Source organism: Molossus molossus, unplaced genomic scaffold (genome assembly GCF_014108415.1).
Source record: "Molossus molossus isolate mMolMol1 unplaced genomic scaffold, mMolMol1.p scaffold_m16_p_10, whole genome shotgun sequence".
Classification (NCBI taxonomy): Eukaryota; Metazoa; Chordata; class Mammalia; order Chiroptera; family Molossidae; genus Molossus; species Molossus molossus.
The window spans coordinates 38,402,399-38,429,251 of NW_023425345.1; the positions used below are offsets into that span (position 1 = coordinate 38,402,399).

The following is a 26,853-nucleotide window of genomic DNA, read 5'->3' on the forward strand; positions in this document are numbered from 1 at the left end:
GCAACCCTCTTTTCATATTTAGCTTTCTCCTCCTTGAAAGGACTAATTTCAACTCAATAAACATGGAAGAACACACGATAGAAGCTGACATATGGTAAAAATAAAAGATAGTTCTAACTTAGGACCATTCTAGGGTATCCAGTATGAAGGTTCAAAATCAATCCAAGTGGAGGAAGAATGTCTCAGCATCCTCACAGATGCTATGAGAAGTAATTCTCCACCTTAAGTCTGTTTCCTCTTTGTGTTATGCCACGGAGTCCTGGTTGAGGGTTGGGGGAATCAGGAAAGTGGGCCAATACTTAACATTTTTCTCAACTATATCCACTTCTGAAACCTAAAAAGAACTGAGGTGTAAATAATTACATACAGAATGAGGGGTCAAGCATTAAGACTGAGGTACTTATGCTTCTGACTAAAAATTCTTGTAATTTTAATTTGATAAATATTATTTCTAAACCTTTTGAATCACCAATTTTCCTGATAACTTCTCTCAAGAGTTCTATTCTCGTTCATTCACCAAACCCCTTATATTTAAGCTTACTCAGGCCTCAATTAGTGACTAAATGGAGGAAGTCCTAGGCTGGAATTATATGAAAACCCAGTCCCCTGATCATTGCCATTGGGGAAAAACAAAATTTCAAATAGAAATGTAAAGGCTGGTTTTAGTCCTTTTCTATAAAGTGGGGAAGGTTACGCTCCGTGATCACCAGAATTTGCTAGTACCTTAACCACTCCAGTTGCACAATGTTAACTGTATAATACACGGCAGAAAAGGCAGACTCCATTAAGTGACTCTAAGATTAAAAAATAGGTGTTATTTTGTTTAAACATATTTTATGTATAATGAAAATGAATTAGTAAAAATATATTTATTCCCAAATTTCTATTAATAATATAACCTACTTTCTGGGGCCTGCACAAAAATCGTAACTGCTAGACAATCACAGGAGCATAGACTGTTAACATGTTATGCTCACTTTCTGGAACAACTGGTATGAATCAATGTACACTCATGTAATTAAGTGTGCAAGGCCTTGAGGGCAGCTTCTAGGATTCCTTGAGATTTTTATGAACCCATAAAAGGCATTTTGGGGGAATTCTTCAAGGCAATGTCTTTCCCAATCTCATCTAAGTTCTGGGAATTACTTTCCAGGGCAGACAACCCAGCTCTGAAACAAAACACCTGGTGATCTTTAGCTTAAGATGTCTATCAATGTAACTAGAAAATATCATACAAACTACAGATACGGTAAAAATAAAATCAAGATATATAATTAAATGAGATTGGACAAAACATCAATTCTAAGAACTTACTATCTTTTGATTCTTGTGTTTCACTCACTCAATAAATTCCTCTAAGTATTCTTTCTCACTTTTGATTAAATGAAATTTTGAATTAAAAATGTTTCTCTTCCAGTATTTTACCTTTAAATGCTGAGTACTGCAGATCTCTCTCTCTCTCTAAGAAAAAAGAATACAGTTTTTCAAAGAACCTACCAGACTAATATAAATTAAGAATGCTTCACTTTTCCTGACACCATGAATAGGGTTGCATTTACATGCTGAAGTGTGTTCTGTGGCATTAGAGAAATGACATGCTTCTCCTGTGATTAAGCAGCGACAGCAGTTATCAGTATGAAAAACAAAAACAAAACATTTTAAACCAAGACCAATGAACAAGTATTTGAGTGCCTAATACATACAATGCAATGAGAAAGAACCTCCTACTTTCAGGGGGAAGAGGATGGTCAGTACAAAAAAAGGTATCTATGTCTAAAAAGAAGTTTTGATAGTCCCTATATTCTGCACTCACTGGATACCTGATACAGTAATAAATATTACTGAGTTGAAGAGTCACCACCTGAGGTAATTAATACTAGAGAAAGTTGTGCCTGGCCAGTGTGGCTCTGTGGGTGAGCATCAAGAGATCACCAGTTCCATTCTGGTCAGGGCACCTGCCCAGATTGGGGGCCAAATCCCCAGTGCGGGGCATGCAGGAGGCAGCCAATCCATGTTCTGTCTCATCGATGTTTCTCTCCTCCCTTTCTCTCTCTCTCAAATGAATAAAGAAATTTTTTTTAAAAAATACTAGAGAAAGCTGAGGCAAATGGGCACACAACTCAGAAAAACATTTATCACAATTTTATACTAACGTAACATGATTACCTCCGGTGAACATTTTAAATAACTGATTTACAATCTCAAGGTAAATAGACTGATCTAAGGGACTTCCCAAACAGTATGTTATCGCACAATAAACTTAGCAGTTAAGGTAGGTCAGCCTAAAGTTTCCAAAAACATCAATAATTTGAAGTTCACAGTGATTTCCACATGGCTATTTTTCTAGAATTGCAAATCTGATGTCCTAGAAACATAAGCAACTACCTATAGTAAAAAGTAATGGTTGTTCCATATGCCCACACAGAAGTATGGAAAAATGCTCACTGCCTAGATTATATATATTTAAAATTAATAAAATTAGCCATTGCTGGTTTGAGAATGTAATTTACTTGCAGAAGGCAGTACCCTGTGGAGTATAAAATAAGTGTGGTAAAGGATGCTTAACTGAAATTGAGTTGTAACAGCTAGAAACAGCTCTTCTGATACAGAAACATTTTTAAGTCTGTCCCTACTTTATCTGAAATACTGATTCCTACCTGTAACTGTAAATGGGTGAGGAAAGGGGAGAGTGGAAACTTGCGACAATGCTAGAATAACTTAAATAAAAGGCAATCACCAAATCGATTAATAGAACTGCTTGACAACAGATTATTTCTAGAATATATTACATAGAGTTGTTGCCGAAGGTCTGCTTTAGTACACAGCTGTCATTAATGGATATTTTCCCCGCACCTTCTCATTCTAAGATTTACCTGAATCATACAATAATGCATATATGAGTTATATTTCGAGGAGCTGTTAAACTAAGCTAATTCCTTTAGATAAACATTTATCTGCAAATAATGACAGTTCCGATTTGGATGCTTTTCCTTTTCCTTGCCTGCTGGCTCCGGGTAGAACTTCCAGCGCTATTCTCAGGAACTCAGGAGGGCGGGCACTGTCTGTCTCACGCCTGACCCGAGGAAAAGCTTTCCATTTCTCACCTTTGAGCACATTAGCAGAGTCGACAAACGACGCTAAAAATAATGTTTAAATGTTTTTCTGATTATAACAAGCTACCAGACTTGAATCAACTGTTCAATTTAAATCACTCATTCACATTTAATATGAAAAATATAAAATAAATCCAATCTTATTCCATAATTGAGCTCCATCTAGAGCAAAAGCAAATGTAACCAAGTGATATTTAAAAACTGCTCTAGTTTCCCAGGCCGGTTTGGCTCAGTGGTTGGAGCGTTGGCCTGCAGAGCAGACTCCCGGGTTCAGTTTCTGCTGGGAGCATGTACCAAAAAAAAAAAAAAAGAGAGAGATTGCTCTAGTTTTTCTATGAGGAAAAAAACCCTTAAATATGAGAAACTGAGGCTTAGTTGCTGGCACATGATTGTAAAAGGACGAAGAAATCGTTATATAATGTGTCATTTAGAGTCAGTATGTTCAGGATTGAGACACTAAATGAGTGTTTTGTTCTTTCTCTTAAAACAAAAATTCAAGGCAGTTTGTTTTCTAGTCTTAAAATAATGCCAAGTGATTTCATCACTAAAGAAGTATTTTAGAAGGGAAGGAAAACTACAATCGAGACATGAGTCGGATGGTGACCCAGGCCTCATACCACAGGAAGTGAACACATGGCCATCCCTCTAGACGGGCTGACAGGCCCTTCAGCACTGAAGATTTGCTAGAGCTCTACCTAGAAGGGGACGAACTTAGCACAGGTGAAAGGGCATCATGAGATTTTAAAGGTCCTAAGGCTCAGGTTTAACTAATTTTTAAACAATCAAAAATGTGCACTAAAAAATGCATCTTTTAAAAAATATGCATCTTGAAATCAAGTTCAAGATTCAATGTTAATTTTTTGAAGCAGAGAAGTTGCATGTAAATTTACTTTTTGGTACTTAAATTACCAAAGACATGAAAACAGAATATATATATAATATAGCCCTCCCTTTACCATTAAAAAATTAAAAGATCTTAGTATTTTATGAATTAACTTTGTATTAAAGACTGTAAATGTTGCTTGCATTCATAAATTTATTATAAAAATTCAGTGCTTTGTATCATAAAATGTGTATGAAAAAAGTGTGTTATTAATCATCTAAGTTGAAAATCAGAATTTTGTAATTCTAATACTGTTAAGCTTTTCCAAAAGGTAGTCTAAAGTGTACAAATACTGCAGCAGAGAATCATTGGCCTAAATAGTTAATCTCTTCTTATGGGCCAATGTATGCAAATACAGTTCAAAAATTTTTTTCATATAATTAGCAGTCTCAACTTTTAAAATACTTAGGCTGAACTATATACATGTAGATATTACGAATAACCTAGTAAAATAAAAAGGAGGACTGAATTAATAGTTAGATATGCTGCTAAAGGCATCCCCAGGCACAAACCAAAGTACATAATAGGTGGGTCAGCACAGTGTTCTCTGCAACTGAAAAGCAACAATTGGTGAGATCAGAACACCTAACACATCTTACTATGCATGTATACTCATCATCCACCATCAAAAGAGCTGATCAGAATCTTATACTTTGATTGCCAAAAAATATGACCTTGCTCTTCAAGGAATTTCAGCTGAAAACCTTTCTTGACTTGTAAAATGAAAATCAATAATAGCAAAGCAAGATTTTGCTTTAAATAAATTCCTTTCGTAGTTTTAATGGGACAAATTTCATTAAAATTTCAATATGGTATTTGGAAAACAATGAAAAATCATGTGAGTACCTAAATAATTTTTAAAGATACTTAACTGCTATGATCTTGACTACAAGAAAATAATTCTAAATCACTATTGTTTTTCCTCCCATTAAAAAACAAAAACCCTGACATTTGATTGGATTTTCTGATAAGCAGATTCACAGAACCAACAGTCTAAAAATAGCTGAAATTCAAATCCTCTCCAGTTAAAATTTCTTTTGAGAGAGGTTCTATTAGTTTCTAGTCTTTCATTGGAAATATCTGAATAAATAAAAAACACATTCATTATTTAGAATTTTCTGGATTCCAATGTCTTTCAAAGCATGTTATGTCACCTGTATCATTCAGTTAACTTCATGGTGCTTAATGATAAACTGTTTTAAACAGTGATGCCTATAAATTTCTGCAAAATACCATTCAACATAAGCTTTACTGCAAAGTAGTTTTATCAGCATTTCTCCTCTCCATTACATTACTGTCCCATCTGTTTTCAAGAAAACAATTTTTTTTAACCTTAAAAAAATCCATCTGAAAAAATGTAACTTGTGACAACAGCCTATTTCTAAAATTCACAATTTTAAATCTAGTCTTTGAGTCCTGGCCTTGGTACTTACCTGGAATCTTTGTTTCCCCGCTTCCCTACGTGATTTAAACCATGGGGACTGGTTGATGCTTCTTCTATCATTAAGCATTACAAAAGGAAAACTGATGCTAGCACACATATTCCAAACAAGTTTTTAATGGCACCTGAGTGATAGCTCCCTCTCATTATTTTTAATCTTTTATAGTCTGAAACTTTTAAATCAACTCTTAAATAGCAAGGAAGCCAGAACAACAAAGTCTAATACAGAATCAATCACATTCAGGACACTCTGAATGCAGACACCTCTTTCATCCAGTTTACAGTTTAACGGACATCGTTTAATATGGTAATCTCTCAGATATGACATTATCTTGTTTTACTTAAATAGCTGCCTCAAACTTCTATTTTATTTAAAGTTACCCTGTTACCTACTCACCACAACATGTATAAAATATTCTACTTTTTTTCTTAATATTTTACAAACTGATAATTTTCATCATCTGTATGGATCTTATTATTACTCACCCCCTGCTCCCAAAGTATACCATCAGTATAATGATCAGATTAGAAAATTTAGCATCTTTTTAAAAAATGTGCTTTCTTCTCCCTGGATAAGTGCCCACTATACAATTTGTGAATGATCCCTCTATTACATATTATAGCACCTATGCACCTGCCCCTGTAAGAATTCACCTTAGTCTGTCATGACCCTGCCTTGAATAGTTTAAAAAGTCATTAGCCAGAGTTTAAAGAAAATCAGTTACCTTCAAAAGACCAACTACTGGATAAATGGTCTTGCCATTATGGCTTAAAATTAATATGGCTATAGCATGTGAACCCATTCCTGTTACCTTTATTAGCAATGTGACCTGATCACAACTTTTTAAAGTCTAGACTAGTTTTCCATATGTTTTACATATTTTATTCTGACATCATATTTTAAAAACAAAAGGACGCAAACATTAGCACTATTAATGCCTTTTCTTTAGATGTGGTTTGACTCCTTTCCTTCAGGCTCTTCAAGATCTGATTTCGATACTGCCCATCTGCTGTGAAAATATCAGAAGGGGTCATCTTCAAAGCAATATTCCTGTAGGGCTTATTCACTGATTAGCTGCATACTTTCTTCTAGGACATTTGTAACAGATACAACATATATAGAATTTCAGTTTGGGTTTTTCTTTTTTTATAGGTATGATTCCTGCTTCTCATTCACTTTTTTTCTTTTGAATATATTGCACAATATTTTATTATTAAAAAAGGTTTTATGTCTCAGGCGAAAAGTTTTTCTCCTTCACTTGGGAGGTGCTAATGTTTATTATTTTCTAAAAGAGGTAAGTGGTTGTCTGTGTGGCCATCCTCAAAGGGGACCTAGGGAGAAAAATATCAGAGTATCAGTTTTACTCCTTATACTTACTTGTTCCTCTAAACACAATGCTTTATTGGGGGCAATTTTTTGCTGGGCACCAACAGTTACTGTTTAAATTTAACAACGGTACTATAAGTTAGAGATCAGTACCATTTACACTATACCACTTACAGAATTGATGGGTTTGTAGGATCCAAGTCTGAAACGACAACAAATTATTTCAACTATAAATTTTCCAATTCCATGTAACATGCCTGTAATAAAAAAAATATGTTTTAATTAAATTATGCTTTTAATAAAATTATTTCCTAAATTGCTATGTAAGAATATAAAACTAAACTAATTATAATGGAACAGATAAAGGAAGGAAAGAAAGCAGTTTTCTTTACTCCTACAGTTAAAAATAACAAGACAGTTAAATTTTTTAAAAGACTTTCTTTTTAAAGTCACAAGACCAAATAATTCACAACTTCACAAAGCAATTTTTTCAAGGGTGCTTAATATATCTCCTACCCACATAATTTTGAAAAATAAATACCAGCACCACAAATTTAAATGCATTTAAATAAAGCAGTCACAAAGACTTTTATAAGAAAAGCTAGTCATTCATCTAAAAAAATGTAATTCAAAGTATATAAACTACCCAGCTCTGTGTAATACTGAATGGGGGTTTTGGATAAAGAAGGAACTATTTCCGTTATCTAGTACTTAACTCTCAAATGTTCATGATTACAATTCTGAAAGTTATCAGCTTTAACAGAACCCCATAATGTCAGGGCAAAATGGCCAAAATCATAAAAACACGGACTGAACTATCATATAGTTCCAAGTACCATAAGATATGATTTTACATATTTGTACAGTTAAAACCAAAAAAAAAACCAAAAAACAAAAAAAACCCATACATTCAAGGGTCTACTATTTATTTCTAGGCATCTTCTCATCTAATCCTACAAAACACTTGCAAGTTAGGAACCATTATTACCTTTTTATAGATGAGAAAACAACTTCAGAAAAGGTAGGTGATTTCTACAAGGCTATCCCTATGTGAACGGGGGAACTTGGATTCACTTCTAGGACCTGTCTAGCTTACTAAGTAATCTCACTGAATGCAGTGAACTTAGATATGTTTAACACTTAATTAATTTTGGAGGTCTGGAATAAAGTCTTAAAGGTAAAACTCTATGTATCAAAACATAAAAGTGTGTACATTTCTTGCCTCTTTTAAGTAAAAGCATCTTAATTTCAGTGTCAGTAACACTTTTAGAAGTTAGACAAAAAAGAAATAGCCCTGGCCAGTTTGGCTCAGCAGTTGGAGCATCAGCCTGCGGACCAGAGAGTCCCGGGTCTAGTTCCTGCTAGGGGCACGTAAGAAAGAAAAGAAAGAATAGAAAAGAGAGAGACAGAGAGAGAGAGAGAAATGAATCTTAACCTGTTGTTGAAAAGATTCCTCCAATGATACCACAGAGTCTTACAAAAAACTGCCAGAATGGCATATGCTCTTCAGTCACTGTCACCATAAGAGAACTGAGATCGTACTTCATAAATATCCCAGAGACGCCATGGCTGCCTGCAGCATGGTTAATGACACGTTCCTAAAGAGGCAAAGCAAAGAGAGAGAGGAAGAGGTGAAAAACAGGACTCACATCAGCTGGTTACTTACATACAGTCAACATGAAGCCCTACACCCCTACCATATGAGAGGGACATCCAAATCTCTTCACCAGCTGTCCTATTAGACTAAGGTATTAAGAGACATCAAAGCATCCTGTATTCTTTGCGTGGTTAGCTTTTGAAGCAATCAAAAGAAGAAAATTATTCTTTCCTATTTTCTCTAAAAGATCACTTTATCTATAGTCTTTCTGTTGAGCTCAAGCTTGTAACTGTTTGGCACATTCTTCTTTAACTAAATCAATAAAAACTAAGTTCATATTTTGACACATTTTTTCTATTTCTTTACTAATAATTTACAAAATAATCATATTTACTTCCTGTTATTTAATTGATCAGATTTAAAAACAATTTCACTCTTGTTAACTTTAAACTACAGGAGATATAGTTCAGGAAAAAAGACAATGCATTAATTTGCAAGATATCAATATGTGAACTACTGGTTCAGTGTTTAATATTTTTTCTTGAAAGAAATGCAACTAAAATTATAAACCTACTACAGTGTGCACATTGAGAAAATATTCTATTTCATTCCATTCTGTTTACACTTCAAAAATAAAATTTGCAAACTTTCTAATGAATTTCTAGTACTGCTCAAAACAACTATGCTATCACAGTCCTTTGTGATTACTTTTATGTCAGGTCCTATTTAATTTGACTAAGCTGTAACAAATGCAAGCTTTAGAATACAAATAACACGGAAAATTAAAATGATTTTATGTGGACATAACGAAACCCCTTCCCCTATTAATATAACAGCCTTATAAAGCCATTGTTCAAGTTTCCAATAAAGTGATTCATCTCAAAGCTCTGATATATTCAGCCATGCTAAAATTATAAATATAGCATCACTACCTATGTGGATAAAAGCTGCTTCAGGGATCCGAGTGTCCATATTACAAAAGACTAATAATAATTCCCTTTGGATCGCAGCACCAGTGAAGGTCAGTCCTCTCTATTTCCGTCCCCCTGATCCTCCAGTTACTCCATTTTTTTAAAAAAAGTGAAACACAACTATTTTAGTCACTTTATCAGCACAAACACACCCCACAATGGTCAAATGCTCTGGGATTCTATTTTTTAAATTTAATTTTGCTATTTAAAATATATCATGGAGCCCAGCCAGCCAGTGTGGCTCAGTGGTTGAGCGTCGACCCATGCATCAAAAGGTGGCCAGTTGACTCCCAGTCAGGGCACATGCCCAGATTGTGGGTCAAATCCCCAGTGGGGGGGGGGGGGCATGCAGGAGGCAGTCAATCTATGTTCTCTCTCATCAATGTTTCCATCTCTTTCTCCCTCTCCCTTTCTCTCTCTCTAACAATCAATCAATCAATAAAATATATCATGGAGATCATTTCATATCAGTATACAGTTATCTTTTTCTTCTCTCCTTTTTTAAAGTTGCACGTTCCTTCATCATATGGATGTACCACTTGCCTCGTTTCTGAAATTCTACTATCAAATAACAACACAATGAATAGCCTCATACACACATCGTTTTTTTATTTTTTCTACTTTATCTTTGGATTCAACTCCTAGAACTTGGATTACTGGGTCAAAGGGTAAACACATATGTCATTTTGTAGATACTGCCAAACTCCCTTCCACAGAGACTATGCTGTTTTGCATTCCCATAGTAATGTATGTGTGCCTGTCTCCCCAAAGCCTTTTCACTTTGTATACTGATGGTCAGGTGGTGCCAATCTCAGTGAGAAATGGTGTCTCCTCACCCCTACAGAAGTGCAGAAAAGCATAGTATATACTTGCACATACTTTACCTAGTCTCTGTGTGTGTGTGTGTGCATGTACACACACACACACACACAGTTATACATATTTGATTTTTTCCCCTCTGAACCATGGGAAAACGTATAAACACATGATACTTCACCCCTAAAATCTTCAGTATTTTATCTCCTAAGAATAAGGAAAATTCTATAATTACGGAGGACATAGGCATCTCAAATTATAAGAATATGACAAGAAAACTCCATATTGAGAAAAGCAAAATTTTAAAGCACTTAAATTTTACCTTAGAATTCTTTTGAATAATAGTATTTGAATATTCACCATTCTTAAACACAATAAGGAAACAGGACCCCAGAACAGATGAGAAATGTTAAACTGTCCAGTTCCAAAACTCTGACCCTCACTGTCATATTTATTTATAAGGCCACTCCACCCTGAGGTTGCAGAACATCTGTCTTCCTAATTAGATAAATACAAAGCACAGGTTAGGAAGGCAAACCCTCAAAACCTGTTATCTGAGCCACAATAACCATGTCTGCCCCAGGTTAGATACATTAGTTACAAAATAAGTAACAGAAATCAGAGAATCTGTTGGCAAATAACAAAACTGCTTATACCAACACAAGAGAAAACATTACAAAATTAAGATATTAATAAAATAATGAATATCAGCAGTTTAATTTTGCTAATTTAATACAAAACCTTCCGGATTTAAAAAAGATACTCTGAACTGATTGTAGCATTGTACTAGTTTCCTCATTATTAAAAATTAGATGAAATACATATATGCATAGCCATGGAAACAGACAACAGCGTGGTGAGGGCCAGAGAAGGGGTGGTGGGGGCTGTATGGAGGTAGGTAGAGGGGGGAGAAGGGGGGACATCTGTAATAATGACAACAATAAAAAATTAGATTTAAAAAAATCTTCTTTTCTTGCTCTACAACATACTAACATCCATGGTCTAATATATTATTGTCTTAAAATAAGATGTTAACGCATTTCAAATTTCCACAGATTTTAAATGGGGGAGGGCATCATCTGAAACTACAACCTATTTTGTAGCACTAGAACTAGAAAATGCTAAAAAAAAAAAAAAAAAGCATTTTATTAGTTGGATTTAACTTACCCTTTCTGTCACGGAAAACTGATGGGTGTCTGCTGAAATTTTATATGTGTGTAGTTTTGTTGGCACAACTGTAATAAAATATTGGAACATCTGGTTGTCTAGAATAAAAACAAAATGTGTTTTATTTCCATCAGTCTAGTAGCAACAAAACAATCTAGTAGCATCAAATATATCTTCCTTCTATTAAATACACTTAACCTGAAATTTAATGCTACTTGTGGCTTAATGTCTAACAAATAATTTTAAAATAAATGAAATCAACATACTAATACTTGATAAAAACAAGTTCTAAAACACATCTTTTATAGTATTATGCTAAGTGAAATAAGCCTGTCAGAGAAAGACAAGGATCACGTAATCTCACTTATATGTGGAATCTAATGAACAAACAAAACAGGCCCAGAGGCATGGAAGCATGGCACAGACTGATGGATCTCAGAGGGAAGGGGGCAGGCAGAGAATAACCAAAGAACGCATATGCATAATCCAGGAACCATGTGGGGGGTACAATGAGGGAAAAAATTGGGGACATCTGTAATACCCTCAACAATAAAAATAAACTTTAAATAAATAAATAAAATTACAGGTACAAAAAAATTTTAAAGATGAACTAGTAACTTAGATACCTTTATAATCATTATCATCCTTATATCAAATATGAAAATTAAAAGTAGCATTCCTTTATAGTACAGAAACTAGTAAGAATAAAGTTACAATAAAGTTACTTTACAATAAAGTTACTCTAACTACCACAAAACACATACATTTTCAGTCTCTATTAACATCTTAAGATACGTAAGTAAGACAAAATTGAATTAGCCAGCCTTTGGATAAATATAAGGAACTGATACCACAGCAGAAAGATAAGTAAAGAAACTACTCAATGATAACCTGAGGTTACTGTGTAATCAAAAGGATCTTATTTATATAATCATTAGGCATTTCTAGGATTAATTCAAGTCATAAACAGCAGTATATTACCAATTATTAATTCTAAACAACTAAAAGTTTACATCGTACAAATCATTAATTCTCTAGGTCTATATTCTAAAAAAATTAAAATTAGATGTATGTATTATAGTTTCAACTAGATAATAATGCCTCACTATGTTTCACCCAAAAACAGGTATTCTTCACACCACATGGTAATAGCTGTCTATGAAAATGTGTACATGAATAAAATTTATCAATTTTAAATATACTCACTCATATGATCACCACCACAATCAAAATATAAAATATTTCATCACCTCAAAAAGTTCCTTTGTACCCCTTTATAATCAATCCCCTCTATTTTTGGCCCTGGGCCAACCACTAATTTACCTTCTATTGTCATGGATTAGTTTTGCCTATTTTAAAAATTCATATAAATGAAGTATATAGTATATACTTTTGTGTGTCTACATTTTTTTCTCGGCAAGAATGAATTTCTATTTCCATCCAAAGTTTGTCTCTGCTCTCTGTGTACTTCTGAACGGGGGAGGGGAGGGTACACTGCAGACAGGAGGGAGAGGTATGCATAATGGTTTCTGCATACACTAGCATTAAACAAGTGTCTAACATAAATCAAAGTCTGTTTCAACATCACCACTTATTTCTCTTACTACTTGTACCACTGAAACTTTCAAAAGCCAACAGTTTGTTTTGTTTTTTTTACCAGTTCTCCCATTATTAATTTCAACGTAATATCCTAAATATTATCACAGATGACATTAGGATGAAAAGGTGTCAACTTTGTCTATCACCAATAGATGGCAAATCATTTGTGGATGGTCTTCAGTTTCTTCCTTTAAGCTATTCTTTGATGTAAAGTGACTTGCTCATTCTGTGCTTAGTTTTAGGTGTTTTACAAATAAATTCTATCATGTCATAGAAAGAATAAGCTGAAAGTGCTAGGAGAAAAAGGTGTTTGGGTATTAAGTACTTATGAAAAAAGACGAAACTGAGTGGTGGGGCAATAAGCAATGTTGTACATATGGGTGAGACCACCAGAATTGGGGGTAAAAATGCAGGACAAAGGGAATCTCTTCACAAGTGAGGAGCGAAGGGCCACTGCATTAAATAACAAGCAGGGGTCAAAGAAACGTCACGGGAGAAACTGGAAACCTTTTAACCTGTGGCCAGACAGCTACTGAAGACCTATCTGTCTAATGTTAACTCAAGAAAGGTCTATAAATTTGTTAAATAACTTAATTACCAGTCTGGCAGAGATAGGGGAGTGGGGAGGGATGCAGTTGAATGAAATTTTGTTGCACGCCACAAATTGTTCCAAAGGTTTTAGATCTGTCCAAATCTGCAGTTTTGTGTATTTTTTTTTAATCCTCACCCAAGGATATTTCTCTATTTATCTTCAGATAGAGTGGGAGGGAGGGAGAAAGAGAGAGGGAGAAAGAGAAACATCAGTGTGAGAGAGACATATCAACTGGTTGCCTCCCACACGACCCCAGACCAGGGCCTGGGATGAACTGCAAGCCCGGTACGTGCCCAGAATCAAACCCATTAATCTCTGGTCCGCCGGCCAACACTAAACGCTGAGCCAAAATGGCCAGGGCCAAATCTGTATAGTTTTAAAGATGTAACTACTAAGTAATCCCCTCAAAACTTCTGGAGAACATCAAGGAGGAGATGGTTACCAGAACACAACAGATTTGTAATGTTGATTTTTTTTTCTTTTTGGAAAATGAGACACAACAGAACAATTGTTAAAGAGGAAAAGTGTATACCTGCTTTAAAGCTTTGAATAAGTTAATTACATTCATCTGAAAGTTATGAAATTTTATAACATAACTCTGAATACCTACTTGTCTTTTGAATTTAGGAACAGGTAGACTTAAAAAAAGCCTTTCAAAAATAAATGTTTATACTTAGAAACACTTCTACACAGAAATTTATAGTTCATTTTAGCATCATAAAACATAGTATTAACCAACATGTTTTTAAATGATCATCTCTTAAGTAATATTTAATGCATTTTTGTGTAAAATGAACATATACTTAGATTAAAAATAAGATTATAATGAATACAACTTATAATTTCTACTCACATATCTCCAAATGTAGTAAATTTAGTATAATCAAGTGTCCTTAAGTAAAAACATTCCCATACAAGCATAAAATACTCCTGAATGTAAGTTCAGTATTTTAAGTAAACCATCTTTAATGTATCTCATTATAACACTATGCTAAGAGTGAAATAAAAAATAATATTAATAAATCTATTTGAATTAATAAAAATGAAATCCTTACTTTCAGTCTTGCAGAGGGCTTGAATTCCTACTAGCACAGGAAGTTTTAGATATCCTTAAAAGGTCATCTAACTGGGACATGTCATACAGTATGACTATTTAAGAAGAGGAAAAGCAACCAAAAACCATCAGGAAGCTCAAGAGATTATTTGCTACAAAAGTAAAAGAATATTAATAATCCACCCATATTTAAAGAAACTAAAATTTTAGGTGGAATAGGTTAAAACAGACAGTAACAAAAGGTATCTGTGCTATAATGTACAATTTCTATCAGTGTTAATAACCAAACCATTCTAGAATAACTCTAGGTTTCTGATGTTTGCAAAATTCTCCAAGAGGTTTCTAAAATGATAAATATACATTTTAGAACTTTGAACCTATACAAAGAAGAAAATTCTTCTTTGAATGTTGCTACTTTCTTTTGTTCTTTCTTTGATGAATATGGACAAACGGTTATGCCCTATTAACATATATTTAGAGAGCTTTTAAGTTCTACTCCTTCTCTAGCCTACATTATACTGATTTCTTACTCTGCTCTGTGGCTCATTTCTTAACATTTAAATATTATCCACTAGTAGGACAAAGTCTATCCACACACATCTCCACTTAAAGGTTATCAACCACTGAAACTACTGAAAAATTTTTCTGTTTATCTGTTACAAGGGGGCTAAGAAGAAGGTTATTAAAATGTATTCATATTAAAGATATAAGAAAAATTGCCTACATGCAAATTCCAACAGCAAGCATTAAGTACTTACGATCTATAGCAATTTTTTCAGTCCCATCTAAAGGGTTAATGATTCCTGGAACAAGCTCTCCAAAAGATAAGTGATCTATTCTGTGAGAAAAGTTGTACGCTGAGGCAAAAAATAAAGCCAATTAAGTAGAGCAATTATTATTATTTGCAACACATATTACAGATGAGTTTACATTCATCTACTTTCAGATGAAAATATCTAAAATTGGCAGGTATAATATAGTATTTAAAACCACATTATTGAGAAAACGCATACAAATATGTGGGAATTAAATGCATAAGGGGAAGTAAATTCTGATAAAATGCTGTAACTCAAAATTCATGACTACAAATTGACATCTAAGAAATAATATTACATCTAAGCCTGATAACCCCAAAAATAAGTTTTTCTTGGTCCCAATCATCACATAGTAATAGGATTGTGTTGTTAAAACAACTGGGATGATGTCCATGAATCCAAATAATCAAACTGATCAGATCTATTTTTAATACACTGCTAAATAGGACCAAACTGATTTTAATAGAATTTATTACTTGTTTTTGTTCTCTAAAGCAGACTTTAAAAACTAAGTTTTATGACAATGACAATCATTACAAGAAACTAATTTGATTATTGTATATGTCATGTGTGTATGTCAATTCTCAGATTCACACACTGAAATAAACTTCAAATATATTTTCTTCATTATCAATAAAAATGAGCAGAAATGTGTACAAAGTGATGTAAAGCATACCAAGGCTGTCCTCTCTCTAACCTTGGTGACTTCTAAGCCATGACTCAAGAGAAGTACAAGTAGCTTAAGGACAGGAGAAAATGGATTCCTCCTATGGATATCTGTTTTCAAAACAGTCCACTTTCAAAGTCCCACCTTGCACTGCACTAAAACAAACAAAAACCACTTTTTTTGCAAGGATCTCTTCAGGGGAAAAAAATGTCAGAAACTGGCTTACAGTCGTGGTTGACAAGTGCTGCCAAATGTGCATGACCTCGGGGATGTGGAATGGCCCTGGAAGAAGGAAAACAGATTAAAGCAACAACATTTAAATATTTAACTAATTAAAATCTGAAAAGAAATCTTCTCTAAGTTATATAGTGTTCTTAATATAAAATGAATTTTGAAGAAGATACTTGGCCTATGATTTAAGTAGGTAAGTCTACTCATCTCAGCAATTTAATAAACTGGGGGCTGGCAAACTTTTTATATAAAGAGCCAGACAGTAAATATTTTAGGCTTTGTGAACCAAGATGCAAAACTGAAGGTATTATGTAGTTTGGTACATAAATAAATTTTCAACTTCAAATAAGCATGGCTATGCTCCAATAAAACTTATTTTGGGATACTGAAATTTGAATTTCTTTTATTTTTCAATATATCCTATGATATATTGTTCCACATAAATATCAGCAGAGGAAAGGTGATGAAAATCAGAGGGCACTGGGGGGAGGTATTTTCAGTTGTCACAACCACTGGGGCGGCAATCTGGCAATTAGTGGATAGCAGCCAGGGAAGCAAAGCATATTGCAAGGCAATGAGTCTCACACAAAATAAAATTGCCCCACATCTTGCATGATTTCCAAACACTCTAAATGGCACTGACACAAGTGAAAACCTATGTATAATGATCTGAGTCTAGAACTTAACTACATTTATCTATACAAAGTACTTTGTTATAGTTTCAATATATATTAAATTTCCCAGGAAACAGAGGAAATGTTATATTTTGTTTTGTTCATAGCATTATGAGGAGTTGTTCACTATTTCAGGGTATCACCTCGTCAACAGAAATACCATTATAATATCTGAGTGGCCAACACATCTGTTTCCATCTGCATTTGCAGCTGTTGTAATGATATATATAAATGGCAAGCATCTGCCTGCTTCACTGCCTTATCTAATACAGTCATGCTCAAGGATTTGCATATTGAAATAAATATTACTCCTCTACAATGCAGTTGAGAATGATACTGTGCCTGAGAAGTAGTGTGAGAATATGAGATCTTAAAAAAAATCAATATTGAACTTGACAAACCTAATATAAAAAATTAGGAATGGTTTATAGAAAATGTCAGAGATGATAAGAATAAGATGCAAACCAGATCCTTTTCCATTTGGCCTCTCTTTCTGCTGGAATGCACCATCACATGAAGAGAGAAATGAAACTGGGAACAAAGGCCGTAATTATGGAGGCTCATACAAAGCTTGTCAGAGCTTCCCCCTTTCAGTTAGCTTTGGAGTAGGATGTTGTTCGTATCCAATGATGTAATAAAACCTACATTTCTCTGAGCCAACTATATTTGCCTGTATGATACCAAGAAATTCTAAGATTTCTAGCTATAAGTTGAGAATGAAGTGAAGGGGTGCTGGCAACAGTAACAAAACAACAAATGAATGTTAAAAAGAATGGGACAACAAAGACAAAGAAATGTTTGATCTGATCACTGTAAGCACTGCAATAATCCTGCATTAAACTCTAATGCGCGTGTGCTCTCTCTCTCAATATATATACAATTTCTTGCCACTCACTTTTCTGCTTTGTAACTTTTCCCTCAGTGTGATGCCCTTCTCTTTTATATATAAAATTGCTAATCGTCTACTAGTTTGAACACTGTTAAGGTTTTCCTCAATAAAGCTTCTGCTGACAAGCAGAGTAAGTCACGTACCGTTATATAGTTTCTTATCAGCCATACACCTTTATAGGTTCAATGCAACTATAATTAAAAAGTTATTAGTGCAATTCACTGTTTAAAGTTTGGATTCTCTCAAACTGTCAGTACCATAAGGACAAAAACACTTCTCTTTTTTTCACTGTTTCATTCTTAGTATCTAGCACCGTGCTCTGCATACAGCAAGTACTTAAAAAATGTCTTTTACAATGAAGAATTGTTCAGTTCTACAACTCAAGATGGAAGAGAGGAAGGGAGAGAAGGAGATAGGATCAGAGAATCTATTATTTATTCAGAAATTTACCAAGTATCCATTGCATAACAGTTTCTGGGTGCTGCTTATGAGGGTAGATGATCTAATATTTTTTCTTAATTTTTACCTAATTTAACTTTTTCCCAGACACTACGAATTTATAACTACATAAAAATACTTGTCTCTAATTAGTTACTGTTTACATCTTGGTGATGATTGCCAAACAGAAAAACAAAACAAAAACCTAACATAATCCAACAAAATGAGCAAAGTAATGAAATGTCTAGGTAAGAGCATTCAAGCTACTAAAACTTGGTAAGTAGGTTTTAATTCATATTTACCTACAGCTCATTTACTTTAACATATAAAATATGACATGACTGTTTAACTTTTACTTCGAAGTAGTATTTAAAGTTAGTAGTCTTCTCTATCCTGAGATTAAAGCCTGAAACATCAGTCTAAAGAAATCAAAAATACAGATACAAAATATTTTAAGCAGTCCTTCAGTAGTTAATCATATATTATTATTTTAGCAAATAATTTACTTTTAACAAGCTGACAACTTGTCTAAGTATTTTCAGTAGGTGAAAAGAACATACTTGCCCACAGTTATGTGAAAATTCCCTGCTACTTTATTGACATATAGATGACCGTGAATTCTGCAAGCATCTGGAGGCTGTGATGAATCATCTTCCCTATCACAACAAGATATATCAGGATTACTTACAACACGTTTAATAGTATCACCAATATTAATCCATAATGATCAATTTTCAGGTAATGTTCTAAATGTCAAAAGTGGAAAAGAAGTTTTCTAAGTCAATGCATTTATAAAAAAGCTTGTATCTATAAAATAGAAAAATATTACATCATTATCACACACATATTACATTTACACAAATCTAAAATTCCATGGTTCTTCAAATCTAACCAAAGGACTAAGCCCCAGGATAGAAGACACACTGAAAGTGAGGAATTAGTCCAACAAAGACATGCTTTAGCCATTTGTCTCTGGCACTTGAGAGGACAGGGGACAATGGGAATACAATTGACGTAAGAGAAAGCATGCCATCTAAGTTCAAATAGAATATGACATTTTCTTCCTAAGCAAATGTAAAACCTCTGCATAGTTTTAAATTTAAATGATCATTGCCTGGCTGGTGTGGCTCAGTGGTTGAGCATCAACCCATGCACCAAGAGGTGGCCAGTTTGATTCCTGGTCAGGGCACATGCCCAGGCTGTAGGGCCAATCCCCAGTGGAGGGCATGCAGGAGGCAGCCAATTGATGTTCTCTCTCATTGATGTTTCTCTCTCTCCTTCCTCTCTCTCTAATATCAATGAAGAAGAAGAAAAAAACAAAATATGATTTGGAAGCAGCCCAAGTGTCGATCAGTAGATAAGTGGATAAAAAAAAAAGCTATGGTAGCCCTGGCCAGTTTGGCTCAGCGGTTAGAGCGTCGGCCTGGGTCCGGAGAGACCCGGGTTCGGTTCCCGCTAAGGGCACGTACTTCGGTTGCAGTTTGTCCCCGGCCCTGGTTGGTCGTGCGGGTGGCAGCCACTCGATGTGTCCCTTCACGTCGATGTTTCTCTCTCTCTCTCCCTTCTTCTCTCTCCCTCCCACTCTATCTGTACAAAAAATGGAAAAATATCCTCGGGTGAGGATAAAAAAAAAAAAAAAAAAAAAAAAAAAAAAAAAAAAGCTATGGTACATTCACACAATGGAATATTACTCAGCCTTAAAAAAAGAAGGAACTCTTACCTTTTACAACAGCACGGATACTGGAGAGTATTATGCTAAGTGAAATAAGCCAATCAGAGAAAGACAAGTACCATATGATTTCACTTATATGTGGAATCTAATGAACAAAATAATGTGTATGAGTGTGTGTGTGTGTGTGTGTGTGTATCCCTCACCTTGATGGAAGAACTGTTGAACTTTTAAAAGCACTTTTAAATAGCACATCTTGAAGTGAATGTTCTTCTTGTAGTCTACTCTGAATCAGCTGCAGCATCCTAAATATAACACAAACAAATAATATTTTATAAATACAGGAAGGACACAAAGAAAGCCAACCCTTTTATAAAAATAACAATAATTAGATGAGTTAGCTAAGCCATACACTTATTATTACAGGACTTTATTCTAAAATAAAGTAGCAGGTTTTCTTTGGTCATTTTCCTTGAAAGCAGAAAGAGTGAGGTACAGTGGCTAACAGATGTAACAGCTGGGCTCCATTATAAAACTGTCAGATTCCATCAATAATAAGCATGCAGTCTGAGTCACCAGCACCAGCTTTGCTCATCTGAGTATCTGAATTCATGCATACATTGCAGTAATTACAAAATTCTTTTTGTCAGGCATTGAATAAAATGTTACAGATACAAAAATCAAAAATAAGGGGCTACATAACAGACCTGAAAGACTTCAAGTGGGAGATTACTGGGGTATAAAGCATAGCACACACACCATTTCTCGTTACAGACCAGGCCACAGTGCCATTTAATATCATCTCGTGTCTCCTTTTCCAAAGAAACCTGAACTATTCTATGACAAGACTATTCTAAACAAAATATTATACTCCATCTATAATTTTTGAAAAGAATATGAGCATATAAAGCAGAGGATTGTAAAAAACAAAGTGTACACTTAAGAACCCATGTGCAGATTTTCTTTTTAAATATACCTAGCAACAAAGAATATAATAGCTGCTTTAAGATTTTTTTGAACAAAATTCTTATGTTCACAAAAACTTATGAAATTAATTGTTACAAGCAAAACCAAAAATTAAAGCTATTCCTCTAACATTTCTACCTTGGGGCCATATTATGTCCTACCAATAACTTAGTATCATAAAGCGTAATCCCATTTTGCCTTCTTTAATTCTATATCTTTAAATAACTAAAATCCAAAGTCCTTTGTATTAAAGTTCAAACTCAGCAATTACAAAAATTATACACAGAGAGGAAGAATAAATGGACAGATAAAACACAGAGGATTTTAGGGCAATGAAACTATTCTATAGATATTATAATAGTGGATATATGTCATTATACATTTGTCAAAACTCTCAGACTGTAGAGCACCAAGAGTGGACCCTAATAATGTAAACCTTGGACTTTGAGTGATAATGATGTGTCAATGTGGGTTCAAAGACTGTATGAAATGTAGCACTCCAGTGTCAAAATGTTGATAATGGTGAAGGCTGTGCACATATGTGGGCAGAAGGTATTTGGGAACTCTGTACTTTTTGCTGAATTTTGCTGTGAACCAAAAATTACTCTAAAAAATAAATTTTTAAAATAAAATTTGAGAAAAATTATAAACAAATACAGGCACTTAATAAAGGAAGCAAATGTCAATCTGATAACATTTTACATTCCATCATAATGATAATATAAATATTTTCTAGAACTGTAAGGGACAGATAAAATACGTATGCACCTTCAACCAAAAACACTGGTAAAACAGGACTATTTAAAATAACCAGTCATTTTTAGACTGTAAATTTAGTTCAGAATTGATCTTAAATATAGAAATAAAAAGTAGAAATTAGAAAGGTTATATCCAGGGATTAAGATTTACTACTACAGGAGAGAGAGTAATTAGGATGCTAAATATTTTAAGAAAGCCGAACATCAATTGAGAGAAAACTTAAATCTCTCTGAGCAAATTCTGATGATAAAGTACATTTTTGTAAGTATATTATTCAGAATTCTAAGCCTTGAATAGCTCTAGTCCATTCAAGAATATTTAAGAACTGTACACCTGAAACCGCTATAATTTTATTAACCAGTGTCACTCCAATAAATTCAATAAAAAGAAAAATACTGAATAAACTTATGTACTGTTAAAAAAATAATTGAAAAATAAACTTTTTAACTCATTTCATTAAAAAAGAAAGAAAGAAATATTTCTTTAGAAGCAGAACACCACTTTGTAGGAATATTCAAAAACCCAGATCCCATCTTCAGATTTATACATGTAAAGACTAAAATCTTTGGATATAATGCTAGCAGAAATTGAAAGCTTCATATTTTTGTGTCTTGCTATTTCCAGAGTTCAACATTTAGTGCTAGGCAGTGGGAAAAGGCGATGACAACCAAACTATACACAGGGGTCTATCTCAAATATACCAATAAATATCCAAGCTTATATTCCATAAATGAAGGTACACAGGAAACTCTATGATGGCATATGACTAACATTTTCTTAGTAAAAATTCAATCTCTGCTTCCACCTATTACAGCTTGAATGAAATTCCAGATGAAAGGTGATTCTCACTTTAATATTTCTAGATTTACATCAAACAACAAGTGTTGGCGAGGGTGTGGAGAAAAGGGGACTCTAATACACTGCTGGTGGGAATGCAGACTGGTGCAGCCGCTATGGAAAACAATATGGTGCTACCTCAAAAAATTAAAAATTGAACTTCCATTTGACCCAGTGATCCCACTGCTGGGAATATACCCTAAGAAGCCTGAAACACCAATCAGGAAGAATATATGTACCCCCATGTTCATAGCAGCACTATTTACAATAGCTAAGATCTGGAAACAGCCCAAGTGTCCACCAGTAGACGAATGGATCAAAAAGCTGTGGTACATATACACAATGGAGTACTATGCAGCGGTAAGAAAGAAAGATCTCTTATCCTTTGAGACGACATGGAGGGACCTGGAAAGTATTATCCTAAGTGAAAGAAGCCAAGCAGAAAAAGACAAATACCACATGATCTCACTTATATACGAAATATAATGAACATAACAGTCTGAGGAATACAGTAGACCGAGACACATGGAAGTAGGGCACAGACTGACATCCCTCAGAAGAGGGGATGGGGGTGGGGGGGTGGGAAGAGATAAACCACCGAACTTATATGCATGTATGCATGACCAATGGACATGGACAACTAAGCCGGGGACAGGGTGGAGGGGTGGGGGTGGGGGGTGCCAATGGGGTAAAAAGGTAAAATATCTGTAACAAAAAAATAAATAAAAATTCATATAAAAAAAATAAAAATAAAAAAAAAAATATTTCTAGATTTAAGTAATGTATTTCATCTCTAGATGGCTTTCTACTAAAATCACTAGAACCCAAGAAACATCTACTACTCAGTCCTTTTGTTCAACTACTTGATTTCAAGTTTAATTTTAAAATCTCCCCAAATAGTAAAACTGGAATTTAAAAGAAAAAGCCCTTTGAATAAGAACATTTTAAAAAGATGGGTAGCCCTGGCCGGTTTGGCTCAGCGGTTAGAGCGTCCGCCTGCGGTCCGGAGAGACCCGGGTTCGGTTCCCGCTAAGGGCATGTACCTCGGTTGCAGTTTGTCCCCGGCCCTGGTTGGTCGTGCGGGTGGCAGCCACTCGATGTGTCCCTTTCACATCGATGTTTCCCTCTCTCTCTCTTCCTCTCTCTGCCTCCCACTCTATCTGTACAAAAAATGGAAAAATGTCCTCGGATGAGGATTAAAAAAATAATAATAATAAAATAAAAATAAAAAGATGGGTAAAAATATGTTTTTGTAATAATCTTACATTAGGTAAAGATTTTCTATGCACAAGACAGCCTGAAAACCAAAAAAACAAATAAACACAATCTATGGTAGTAGGTATAGGGGAATCAATGAAAACAAAGAACTCATTTCTTTATTATACAAAGAATTCTTTAGAATTATTTAGAAAAATGCTACAACCAAACAAAATGGGTACATGGCATGAACAAGCAATTTCACACAAAAAAGAAATACAAATAGAAAAAAAAAAACCCATAAAGATATTCAATTGATTCATAAAGAAATAATGAATTAAAACAAGTGCAATACCATTTTTCACCCATCAAATTGGCAAAATAAAAGTCTCGCTTTGCCCACTGTTCGCGAGGTTGTATTCTAAACAGGCACTTTCATATAAGATATTTGGCATTATCTATCAAAATTTTCCCGTTTTATGGAGATATAATTGACATAAAACACTGTATAAGTTTAAGGTGTACAACATATGATTTGATATATGTATCTATTGCAATGATTACCACAATCAGTTTAGTTAACAGCCATCACCTCACATAGCTCAATTTCTTTTTCCCTGAGATGAGAACTTATCAAAATATTAAATAAATATGCTCTGAAAGAGAAATTTAATTTCTAGAAACTACACACACACACGAGCACATAAGGAATTAGGTTCAAGAATTTTCAATGAGCATTGATTTAATATCAGAACCTTGCAAGCAATCTACCCATCAATAATGATCCAATTAGATAAACTATAATTTATTCATTAAATGGGCAGCTATATGTCATAGAAAGTTGTACAAAATATCACGTTAGATAAAAAAACAAAAGCAAGTTATAGAACAAACATGGCATGATTCCATTTGTATTAGGAAAAAATTACATAAATATGAAAACATACAGAAAACTATGAACAAAAAATTTCTAGATGGCTATATAAGAAATTTAACTGGTTATTACTGCTACTCATTAGTACTAGGCTTATGAAATGATGAGGCTTTTACTTTTACTTTATATCCTTTCTGTCCAAACTGAATGTTAAACAATGATCATATATTGCTTTTTTAAATTTTTAAATAGTTAATAAAATTTTAAATGAAAACTAAAGTGTATTCATGATGTAAAGTGCACTAGAAATAGGATTAACATGACTCTTAAAATCTGGTAAAAGTTTTGAAAGTATAAAGATTGTATTATATACTATATTCTGTTAATATTTCCTCCAGAGAAATGCCTAGAGAAATATGCCAATCTATGAATAAGTCACAATAGACAAAATGGAATGTGGATTTTTATGGACCGCAATACTTTGTTTACTTATTACCTCTGCCACTCTTTTTGCTGTGGTGAAAGATCAAATATTACCTGAAATAAAGGAAAACATAATCACCAACACTGTCAAGTTCTCTTGGCTTTTAAATAAATTTTTAAATTTTTCTTTGAGCATGAAACAAATGTATAATTGTTGTTAAAAACATGCATTCATGATTTATATTTAATCTTCTATAAGTCAACCTAAAAATTTTAAATATTTTTATTAAAAAATAGTATAAAGAAGTTTTGCTAATCACAAATATTTTCCTGTTAGGTATTAACATTCATAAGAATGGACACAAGTTGGTAATCTATCATATGTATGAAATGGTATTTTAGGACTTAAAATCATTTAAATAATGCCAGCATGAAGCTTTAAGTAATTAAAAACAAAACAAATAAACAAACAAAAAAAATGACATACAACTTAAGTATAATATTCAAGTTTCCAAAGGTCATATTCTTGCTGGAATAATACTATGATGAAATTAACAATTTTTTTAAATGAGCTAAACAATGGCACTGTCACTCTTAAATGTATTAATCAATAAGGAATAATTCAAGAAATTTTATCTGGGTACTCTCTTCATCAATAAAAAAATCAGACTTGGCTACTTATATAATTAGAGGAAGATATGCACACTTCTCATGGTTTGTGGCAATATCCACATTATTTTGCAACAAAAAGCCCACTTTTGATTTTCATAAAGGCAAATTCATAACAAAGCATACTAATTCTACTTTTCAATTTATTAATTGTCCCTCCATAATCAGGCCCTAACCTACTACACTCTCTCTTTACACAGTTGCTTTTTTGTTGTTGTTGAAAAGTATTGCAGGTGTCCCCCACTTCCCCCCCCCCATTGACTTCCTTCCTCCCTGCTTCCTCCACACTCTTGCTTTTCCCAACCTAATGTTTGTGTCCAATGGTTGTGCATATATGCATGTAAGTTCTTTGGTTTATCTCTTCCCACCCCTCCCAGCCCCCATCCCTCTGAGGATTGTTAGCCTGTTCCCTATTTCCATGACTCTGGATGTCTTTTGGTTGACGGTTTATTTTGTTCATGATGTTCCATAAATAAGCCAGATCATGTGGTACTTGTCTTTCTCTTACTGGCTTATTTGGCCCAGCATATACTCTCCAGGTCCCTTCATGTCATCTCAAAAGGTAAAAGATATTTCTTTCTTATTACAGTTGCACAGTATTCCACTGTGTAAATGTACCACAACTTTTGTATCCACTCATCTACTGATGGGCACTTGGGTTCTTTCCAGATCTCAGCTATTGTAAACAGAGCTTCTTAGGAACATAGGGGTGCATATTCCTCCTGATTGGTGTTTCAGGCGTCTTAGAATATATTCCAAGAAGTGGGATCACTGGGTCAAATGACATACTTTCTTTTTAATAAAAGTGGAATAATCCCTCATTCTATCAAACTGTTATACCTCTGTGCCTTTGGTAATTTAATTATACCAACCTAGAACCTTCTGTAATTTTCATCCTTATGTCTATCTAAATCTATAAACCATATGCTCCAAGTTCAATTGTCCCATCTTTCTGATTACTCCTCCTGCTGAACTTGTCTACAGTATGCTTCTCCATCCTTTTCACACCACAGCACACGAATGCTAATACCTGTAAAACACACTATGCAACTTCTCCCTAGTTACCTGTGAATAAAACGTTTAGACTATGTGATTCTTCCTTTGACTTCCCCAAAATGCTTAGAATAATGCTTAGCACAAGGGGGTAAAGGAACTATTGAGTAGCCTACTTTGTGCTAGTCACTT

The 26,853-nt window shown here is 34.1% G+C and overlaps 1 protein-coding gene across 2 annotated transcripts in view; it reads right to left on the bottom strand.

Annotated features, from left to right (window-relative positions):
* Positions 1-6,231: 6,231 nt before the first annotated feature.
* The window catches only part of ERGIC2 (ERGIC and golgi 2), a 40,931-nt gene continuing 20,309 nt past the window's right edge, over positions 6,232-26,853 (bottom strand). For both annotated transcript variants that reach the window (XM_036252682.1, XM_036252683.1), the window contains exons 6-14: positions 25,073-25,113; positions 20,150-20,248; positions 18,835-18,930; positions 16,269-16,324; positions 15,319-15,417; positions 11,316-11,413; positions 8,200-8,362; positions 6,939-7,021; positions 6,232-6,769 (exon numbers count right to left, since the gene is read on the bottom strand). In XM_036252682.1, coding sequence (XP_036108575.1) covers positions 6,707-6,769; positions 6,939-7,021; positions 8,200-8,362; positions 11,316-11,413; positions 15,319-15,417; positions 16,269-16,324; positions 18,835-18,930; positions 20,150-20,248; positions 25,073-25,113 — 798 coding nt within the window. In that variant the 3' untranslated portion in view covers positions 6,232-6,706. The remainder of the gene's footprint in view (positions 6,770-6,938; positions 7,022-8,199; positions 8,363-11,315; positions 11,414-15,318; positions 15,418-16,268; positions 16,325-18,834; positions 18,931-20,149; positions 20,249-25,072; positions 25,114-26,853) is intronic.